Genomic DNA, 10616 nt, shown 5'->3' on the forward strand with positions numbered 1-10616 from the left:
GGAGATCTTTAAAACCCGCTTGGATGCAGCCCTGTGCCACGTGCTCTAGGTGACCCTGCGTGAGCAGGGGGGTTGGACTCGATGACCTCTGAGGTCCCTTCCAACCTTCGGCATTCTATGATTCTATGATTCTATATAAATCAAAGCAAGATGGATAAATTGATAAAATAAGTCAAATCCACCCCAGCTTTATTCCTCAGCTCTCGTATCAGCTGCCACAGAGATTTCCAGGGGCAAGATAGGACTTGAGACTAGTCATGTTCCCAGGCTGATGGTCAGGAGTTCCCAGCAGTAGGTCAGGAGACTCTTCAAGCTCCAGTTTAATTTACAGAAATCTACCTTATATGACCACACAATAGAAATAAATTAAAAGATTCATCTGATGTAGAGGATCTGTAGCAATAAATACTAATGCCAAGAACGTAACTTCTGATTTCAACAACAGAAGTCATTAGCTGCAAACAAATAGCAAACAGCAAAAGGGAAAATCATTCACTGCAGCAGAGGGCTTTTTAGTCTAAATTTCTGAAATATTCAGTGTTACTAAATGCACTCATAGCAATTCTGCATTATCACAGAAATAAAATCTCAAATAAGCTTAATTATAAATGAGAGTTGAAAATAACGAATGCTGGTGACTCAGTTCTACAGCTCCCTGCTGCATACACAAAGTTTATTTTGATGAGAGTAATTCACCTATAAAAACATCCATGTATATGTATGGATTGTCTAAAAATAAAATCTTACTTTATTTTTCGAAATAGGATAAGATAGTAAAAATTAATATGTGAGAGGTTCCTTGGACTGTTTATTATATATAAAAAAAAATCATTTGTTTCTTTACAATACAAAATGAAAAAAAAATAAAAAAAACATTTATTTGCTATCCTCTTTTGATGGGGAGAAGTCGTTGGTATGTCAATCAACAAATACAGAAGGAAAAAGAACTGCAAATCAACTCAAATAACTGGAGACTAAAAGAAACATACTGCGTATGATAGCAGTCAGAAGCCTTTCCAGGGTAATCTACTAGGCTGTATTTTTATTTTCCAAATGAAAATATAAGTTTGCAGGAAGTTCTTAGCAGTATCCATGATACATTATCTCCCAAAGCCTTAGATGCTATTGAATCACATATGTTTGTGGATTAAAAGATGCATGCGATCCCTGTAACTGAGGAAGGGAGGGATTTGGGAAGGCTGGAATTGAGGAGAATTGATCCTACAGTTATTGAAACACATGTATTCACATGAAACACATCAGTGTGCCCAGAAAAGCACTAAAGTTTTCATCTCACAGAAAATTGATAAAACTGAATATCACGAACAGCATCTTCTCACTATGTTTCCCACTGAAAGGGTGGCTTTCCATCACCCCTTTAACCCACGCATATGCTCCCTCTGACTCCCTGTGTGACAGACGAGTGACTTCTGGCCTAGGAGAACCGAAGGGCTGATATCTGGGCAGTGATCAGCACCAGGGCTGACCCACTGACAATGGGGCATTTCTTCCAAGCTACATGTTACTTAATCCCCTCTAAAAAACAAACATGACCTCTCTGTGCTCCCAGTGAAGCCTTGTGAAAGGACTTACAGAGAGGGAAGATTTTATCTTAGAAATAACCAGAATTTGAGTGGCCACCAGACCGACATCATTTACACTTTTCCACCCATAGCCTACGACTACAATTAACCTGGGCAGTTGGCCTCTCCTCTAGCTATTCTCTTCTCACATTCATCAGCACAGAACTCTCTAACTCCAAAAAACAATGATTTCACTGCTGAAAACTAGGATCATCAGAAAAAAAATGAAATGCTCTATGCTATGATTTTTTTTTCCAGAAAAGTCTTCCAGCACTTAATGGTGACATTTTTGTTTGATACAATAATAAATTCTCCAACAAAGAGGTTCAACAATGAGTTTTTGTTAGCACTTTTACGCTAAAATATATTTATATGGTGCATTTGATCTAATTATTTATAATCATAACCTAGAATAATAGCTCAGCTTAAAATATTTAAGCTGAAGGCCTTACATACATGTTAGTGGTCTGGAAAAGAATTGAAAGTAATGACACAGCTGAAATGTTCCTGAAAAGTCTTGTCACGGGTGAGTAGAGAGGAACTGTGAAGTTGCCTATGACTTCTGGCTACTCCTTTCCTTCCATTATCCAAACAGATTTCAGTGGAGAGTCTAACTTTGTTTTGTACCTATGCCCTGTACCTGAATTGTGTCACTACACCTCCAATCTTACTGGGCCAAAAGATGGGCTTAAAAGAGTAACTTTGGGTCTAAAAAACTTCTATTAATTGGGCTTAAAATAACTTTTTGATGCTTCTCAGTAATGATCTTCTGATTACCTTTACTTCTTTGACTCCAGGCTGCGTATAATACATCACAGTGGCTACAACGTAGTGCTGGCTAATCAGGGGGCCTAAGAATAGTTTCCATTGCTCAGCAAGGGAGGAGGGACAATATCATAAGGAAATAATTATTAACAGAAGGATTAACTCAGTTTGCATTTTTAAATTTAAATAAGGAACAGCAGGTGTTCCCTTATAATCACTGCAAAAGCAAGACAAAGAAGGAAATTACTTTTTGTACGACCTATTGTAATATATTTATGCTATTTAATACAACAGTATTACATGGAATAGTGTTAGTAATGCAATCATGAAGATAATGCTTGACTTTTTTCAGTTTTAAGCAAAATTGAAAATGTCAAGGTATTTTGATCAAAAAAAGTATACATTTTAGAACTTGCCCCACACTTGGCAAATTTCAATTTTTTGATGAAAAGCATTATTCAAAATAAATGTCCTCAATAGAGAAGTATAAAAGGATTAATGAAATATAAATCATAGACCTTTTTGTTATGATAGCATAACTTTTCTAAAATAAAATACTTCTGGAAATACAAAATTTGGAAATAAATTTAAGCTTCATCAACTACATTTGTTATAATTAAAGCTTTAAGAAACTTTATAATAGGTTGCCTCCAACTCCAGCAATACTTGATAATTACCACTCCAAGACAGTTTCCATCAATTTAAAGGGAAAATGTCTTTGTTTTAATTATGGAATAACTGAAAGTCATTTATGTGTTTATATGATGCTTACTAAGCATGCTAGAAAATTGGGTGCACCATTTCTAAGAATAAAGTGTTACGGAGTTTGACACTGCATAATATGTCAAGATTAGTGCCACAGATAATATGAGAGTAGGAGTGTGTGGAAGAAAAACTGATTATAGAAAGAAAGATTTTTTCACTAGTTAGAGCAGAAACTAAGCATATGCAAAATTGAAAACAAACAAACAGGAAAGATTTCCTGACAGACTGCCAAATTAAAAAATATAAAAAGATGAGAATCTCTAGGGCCAAACCAGTGATTTAAGAAGAGGCATCCTATTTTTATGAACACATTTTACAGAGTTGAAATATCCAGAACTTAAAAACAAAACTAAGTGCCTTACAAATTCTAGCCTGTGCATTGGGATTGTTTGAAGGAGAAAAAAAAGAAGAAAATCCCCCAAAATTAACCTATTCTGCAAACATGCAGTATTATACTTAAAAATTTGCATTGAAGCTAAGGAAATTCAGAATAAGATTTGATCAGAAAAAAAAAAAAAGTTACTTGCCAGGATAATAATCTCTTACCTTTTCCTGTAGTAAGGAAGTTGACATAAGCACATCTATATACTATTAAAAAATACGCCTGCATATAGTCTTATACTGAGTAATAAGAACGTGGCTTAAGGTAACAGACTTAATAACTAGCTCATAAAATTAGGCACAACCCAAAAGATGCCAACGCACATCGCTTACTACAGCTCCTCTGCCTCAGGCATATTTTACATGAGAAGGAAGTCCCTGTCTCACTGCTGAATTCAATGAGTAACTCACACTTGCAAATACCATTTTTGTCTCTTCTCCTCTCTCCTTTGTCATAAAGAACTGACTGTTGAGCTCCTCTACAAGGCTGAGCTTGAAAAAGCTGTTCTTGGAAAGGAGGGAGTGCAAAATGTTGAGACATAGACAAGAACCTTGTCTTCTCCCAGTTTCTTTGATATGGAGAGTTCTCCCTCACCTTGGATTGGATCATCTTGCTTGCAATTAATGATTTATTCTTGGTTATTCAGAAAGTTTCTCCTGAGCTTCACGCACATTATATATCACATACAGAATAACTTGGGTAGAATGTTACGCTTACTGAGCACTTGCACGTTTTGAAGAACAGGACACTTAAAAATTTCTTAACACTCTCAGGAGTAGCTACTATGCCAACCACCTGTGTTAAATTTGGAAGGCTACAAAAACAGCAGCAGAGACTTATGCAGTGTCTTCCTACTTAAGACAGAGGTCCTGCTGCTGACAAGAACACTTCCATCAAAGCAGAAAATCAAATCCTGGAATCACAGAAAATATGTTTAGAAAGGGTCTTGATAAATCTTCTGCTCCATCTTTAAGCCATTGCTGGCAGATGTCATGTGGAATCATGTGGGAGTTGAGACAGTGGAAGTAAAAATCTGTAAATACTTTAGCGGCCACTTGAAAGAAGTTTGGTTTTAATCCTTGGCAACATGAGAGAATCAGGTTGTACAACATTTTTGGGCATGGACATGCAGTTCACTTGAGAGAACAAGGAGTAAGAAGCTAAAATGGAAGTGACATTTGTTCTGCTTTTCTTCATATTTTCCTGTGGGAAATGGGAGTCTGGCATCTAACACTAACCTTCACTACACTTGTCATGTAGTGTCCGAAGATGTCGACATTATTTTTGTACCAAGGTACCAAGACCTTAAGGAAGCTGACTCAAGAAGATAATAACTGAGAATAGTTGAAGTGCCATAATATTTTTCCTTAATCTATTTTGTCACAGCAATGTAAACATTTGACAATGGTAAGGCAGTTGGTGACTGTCTGGTGTTGCTTTATTGCTCTCCTGTGTTCTCCTTTCTGTCCACATTTTCTTACTGTCTCACACTACACTGCAACTGCAGGCTCAAAATTATCACTATTTTGTTCTGTGTTTGTAAAGACATGACCATTAGGGTTTCTGAAGCAAATTGTATTACACATAAGGATGAATTCACTTCTACATTTTGGTAAATAAAATTTTATAATTGTATAGCTCAATATGACTATAAATTTAAAAAAAGTGAGTGGTCTTTATTTTTTTCATCTTTCTTTCTAGTAGTTATTATCTAGCATAAAATACAGCCTTAAATCTCACTTTTATCCTTTTATAAGGCAGAACTTCCACAGATTATTTAAAAATCAGAATATGGCATTCCTACTTAATCCAGTTCTAACAGGGAATTGAAATATTCACATTTTCAAAGAAAACAGAAAAAAAATGCCTGGCTATCCTATAAAAATCCAGGCGGCATGTGAATCCCATCATGTATCTATCTGTTAAATGATGAATTTATTTGGATTCTGAAGCTCCTATTTGACTTATTTTGCCATATCCATTCTTCAGAGCTATTTCCTATGAAACAATTAGCTTGAAAACAGTATGTTATTAGCTTCACAATTCGAGCTTCTTGTGGTTATGTGGCTGTATCACACATTAGCTGCTCTATCTTTGTTGTGGCAAGCAGATGAGCACTGCCATACCACTGACAATAACTGGACACTGCAAACTCTTTCTTCTGAATCTGACTCATTTTGACATCTAACCATTTCTGTAAATTGACTCCAAGTGCAACCCTGAATGGCATTTTTCCATGTGTCACTTCTATAGATCCTCTGCTTCCACTGTACTTTGTGTAAACTTAACCATTATGTTCTGAATTTAGCTGTATGAATTGCAAGTCTTTTTGTTAGGATTTGTATCTATTGTGGATGCTGTTAGTGTAAAATGTTATTTTGGGCTGCTGGTCATTTAATTCTATAACTCACCTTAATCTCAACTTAAATGCAGCACTTACATAGAGATAAATAGATATTTAAGCACTACATTGAATCAGAGACCTCCTATTGTGTAGCAATAAACCAAGGCACTTTCATACTCCTCATTTCACTCGTATGGAAATACAGGACTGAGACACGACATGTCACATGGACCTCTGCAAAGCAATGGCAAAGTCTGATGGTTTTAGGATGCTCAGCGATAGGTGTTTTGGAAACACAAATTCACTTAAGTATAAAGCCACTTACTTTAAAATAAATAAATAAAGTTCTTTAAAAATGTAGTGTACTTCATCCTAAAAGTAATTATATCAAACTCTATTTTTTAAGCCCCAAATCATCAAAACCAAATGCAACTGTCTCATGAGTTCAAATGTCCAGTTTCTAGTCTCTAAAATATCGGTTTCTTATTCTTTCTTCTATATCTACCTCTACAAAATACACAAATTTACTAACAGTAATCTCCTGTGAGTCCAGTCTTTCCTTAATGAGTCTATGGAATGATGAAAGAAGCACTCGTGCTATTAGTAGAAGAGAAGCTGCACTTGTTCAGGGAAAGATGTTTAGTTTATCTCCTTCATGAAAACAGGAAATAATCATAATGGAGTCAAAATTCTTTTTCCTTATAAATGTTAACAAAAACAAAACTATTTTCCTTTTATTTTCCCACTGGGTTGACCAGACACTGCAGTAGTATCTAGCTTGAAAACACTTTTTAAATGTCTCAAAAAAAAGTTACAGTCCAAACCCATTCAAGTATCTAGCTTTGAGCAGAGGTGGTGGTGCTAGGTCAGACCTAGTTATCTCTATCCAATCTATACAGCAATAAAAATCTAGAAATGAAACATTTTTCTTTTGACCTTATTCAGCCAAAATAAGCTTTATGCAAACAAATCTCTCTGTTCCCTGGCTTTTCCTAGCTATTGCTGTACTTTAACTTAGGCTAAGAAGAAAGAGATAAAAACTGACGTAGGTTTACGAGAAGTCAATTATGTGAGAATAACCAGATATTCCTCCTTGATGAGAAACTTATTTTGTAGAAGGTAGAGTTATGTTAGATTTCATTTGTCCGAATTTCAGCAGAACGAAAGTATAAGAAAGCACCAGCAAAGCCAAACAAGGTGGGAATTAGCTGAGAAAATGCATTATGTTTAAATGGGAAGTATCTAGTTGAAGTGGGTTATCAACAAAGAAGATGAGGTCTGGAAAGGATCCAATTTGGGACTCAAAAACTGGCATTGAGCTAATGAAAGTGGTGAGACTACAAAGCATTGTTAAAATAATGGAGAATCCGAACAATACAAGGGAAGAAGAGTGTGATCATCATAAGGATATGAATAATAGAAATGGTCTGAAATTCAATGGTGCAAAATGAAAGGTCATGCCCATAGGAGCTAATATCAAGAATTTCTGCTGTAAATTGGAGCTCATCAGTGGAAATTACTGAACAGGAGACAGGTGGGCTAACTGATCACAAGATGACTATGAATTATCTGTATGATATGTCCATGAAAACGGCATGTGTAATTACAGACTGTACCAGGAAAGCTATTTCCAGTAGAGATGAGGAAGCATTGTTTCCTGTAAAAGGTCCTGGTGAAAATTGCCTGCAATCCAATGTGTAATTTAGGCTAGCTGCGTGCAGTCAGGATGAGTTTCAATACATGCATGAAAGATGAAAGATTTGGGAAATGGGAAAGCAATAGAAAGAAAACTAGAAAAGGTTTGGTTATAAAACAAAGGATGAGAAGGGAAACTTTTACTATCTAAGAATATGCTAGGGTAATCATCACAGTGGAAGAACAGATGTTTAAGCTTAAAAAATGAATTATATATTTTATAAATAGGCCAAGAATATTTTTAATCTAGAAACCAGAATGTTTCTAACCTTTAGAAAAATGAACTTCTGGAATATTCTTCCAACAAAAATAGTAATATTGAAGACCAATACAGTTGAAAAAATGCTCCATTTTATGACCTTTAAGAAGATCAATATATTATAATGATGTGATGTGCCATCTGTGATAGCTGGGAACTGAGCAACACAGTTTACATGTTGCTGCTCGATGGATCCTTTTTATTAGCCCAAACACAGCGGGAAGTCCACAGCAACTTTTGGATTTCTGCCTGACAGAGCAGTGTCTGCTGAGCGGATCAGGACCTATGCTCATCAAACAGGACGAATGAGCTTGATACTCTCCACACTTGTTAGGCAGCACCTCCCATGCTATTTTCCATATACTTCTATGAAACTCAGGTAGACAGTTATGGATTCAGTGAACCATTAAATAAAGTGGCTCTAAACCTCATCTGAAATTCATGTTTTCTTTCATATTTAGCATTAATTTGCATGAACATAAAGGGACAACTTTTTTTTTTTTGCTTAGGTCTCTCATTTTAGAAAGCATCTGTGACGTTACATAAAATATATTAAATAGTTTGTTTTTATTATGCCTATATATCCACATACAACTCATTTATTCTGGTTGTATCAGAATTGATAAGCGTTGTCTTTCTCAAGCAAAATGATACCTTCTCACAAGTACAGAGTCCAATATCATGCAAAAGAGAATCTTGTAGATTCCTGGATATGAAATACTGCCCAGCTTTAGGTTAAACCTTTTAAGACAAGTCTTCAAAGAAGATATGTTTTCCTTGGGAAAATGACATCCCAAATAGTAAGTTATAAGCACCATAAAAAATAGGGTATTGTTTCAAGAGCAAGGAATTCTTCCAAACTGAGATGGCTTTATTAAGCATAATGCCTTCAGTGAAATACGAGATGATCTTCAGCACTTTCACAATGAGTAAAAGAAGCAAAGAGTAAACAGTGATCCAGCCAATGCTTCATGCTGGAGATGTCTACACACAATTTACACCACCCTTTCAGTCCTGGATATTACTTGGTGAGCTTCAGGGTTTAAGACTAACCACAGGTGATCACTAGGATTTTACACTGAAGGGTGGATCACCTAACATGACTTATGGTAAATGACTGAAAATTTATATAGTTAAAGAAAAAAAAAAACTATTGCATCACAAAGCATGCTTAAATAGTAAATTACTATCCCATATTCCTTGCAGACAATGAAATCTTGTTAACAAAACCCCAACAAGCTTTGTCAAGTAACAGAGAATGCCAAGTGTCTTAAGTGCAAGCAAAGGAGTAGCCACCCTTTTACACACTTTAAATGTGTTTCACTTATTTTCTCCACCTTAGTAAAACAATACCAATATCTCCATATGTCCTGAATGTTTAGGGAAGAGAATATGTGCTGCTGACCTTAGAAAACCGAAGTAGTGTGATATAGTCTGCACAACCATTTCATAAAAAAGTACATGGGGAAAGGAAAACACTGAAAATCAAACATGAATTGTACAGACACACAACAATATGTATTCCCCATATTTAAAGCATTTCAGGTGAGATGATACTACTACCTAGTTACTCTTTCCTGAAAGGACAGTGTTCTCATTGCTTAAAAAAAGATGGTTTTAATTCAAACACAGTCACATAACTCCAGTTAAGTATGATCTGTCTCTATGAGAATGATAAGGAAATGCATAAATAGTGAAGAATCACAGTGTTTCACACAAAGTTTCCCACCATCTGCTAAAAACTTTACAAGACACACCGAGGATGACATCTAGGAAAGAAGAAAAGCCTTAAGTAGCAGAACAAGCTAAAACTCTAAAGTTTCAGAAAGTAAAGGCAGTGAAAGCGGATCGAAAGAGGTATCACCACTAAGACGGGCATCAGCGCAAGGAATCAGCCACAAACCAACCCGGACACGGGCAGGCATCCATTTCCAAGAGGACGCGCAGGGATTCGTACAAAGTTACCTTCCGTGTGTCCGAAATCCCAGGGCCGGGGTGCCAGCCTCGAGAGCAGCAGCTCCCCGCGCCCCATTGCCGGGGCTCCCCGAGAAGGGGGGTTTCCCAAAGCCAACCCGCCCGGGGCTGTCCCGAGCGGGGACACCGGCGGGGGCAGCGCTGCCGGAGCCCGGGGCTGCCGCCCTGGGAGCGGAGGGAAGAGCGGCTGAGGAGAAGGGAGCCGCGGAGCCGGCGGCACCTCGGACAGCTCCGCACTCACCGTCCTCGTTCTCGTCGAAGACGGGCGCCCGCTGGGAGTGGCCGCCCCCCATGGCCGCCCGCAGCCTCCTCCGCATGCCCCGCCGCAGAGCCCGGCGCCGCCGGGAGCGCGCGGGCCGCGGCTCCGCGCGGAGCGCCCGGCGTGAGCGGCCGCGCGGCGCGGCGGGGAGCGCGGCTACCGCCCGCCAACGTGGTCCATCTCGCGGCGCCGAGGGGCAGCGCGGCGGCGGAGGGAGGGCGGGAGGCGGAGGGCGGAGGTCCTGATGATGGTGGCTTGTGGCGAGAGGTAAAAGCTGGATCCACCTGGATCCTCGCGGATCCTCCCGCCGCTCCGCCGCCGCCGCGCGCGCAGCGCCCCGCGCCTCCTTCCCAGGGCTGCGGCAGAGCCCGCGCCCCGCAGCGCGGCCGCTGCCCGCGGACCCCGGCCCTGGGGAGCGGCACGAGGGTCCCAGGGTCTCCCCCGCGCCGGGAACTGAGGGGCTCCTGAGGGGGATGGAAAGGGGTGGGGGGGCAGGCTGCACTGGGTTAGATCCTCCCGCCCGGGAGGAAGAGCCTCCGACCTCGGTGGAGTTGACGAAAAACGGAGAAAAGAGGAGAGGGGAGAGAAAA

At 39.1% G+C, this 10616-nt stretch overlaps 1 protein-coding gene across 1 annotated transcript in view; it reads right to left on the minus strand.

Moving 5' to 3' along the window:
- Positions 1–10123, minus strand: part of STK32B (serine/threonine kinase 32B) — a 147225-nt gene extending 137102 nt beyond the window's left edge. The window contains exon 1 of the mRNA XM_026034222.1: positions 10009–10123. Coding sequence (XP_025890007.1) covers positions 10009–10084 — 76 coding nt within the window. The 5' untranslated portion in view covers positions 10085–10123. The remainder of the gene's footprint in view (positions 1–10008) is intronic.
- Between the last annotated feature and the right edge of the window lie 493 nt (positions 10124–10616).

The sequence above is a fragment of the Nothoprocta perdicaria genome, unplaced genomic scaffold, assembly GCF_003342845.1.
Source record: "Nothoprocta perdicaria isolate Ctin4 unplaced genomic scaffold, notPer1 scaffold_14, whole genome shotgun sequence".
Taxonomy (NCBI): Eukaryota; Metazoa; Chordata; class Aves; order Tinamiformes; family Tinamidae; genus Nothoprocta; species Nothoprocta perdicaria.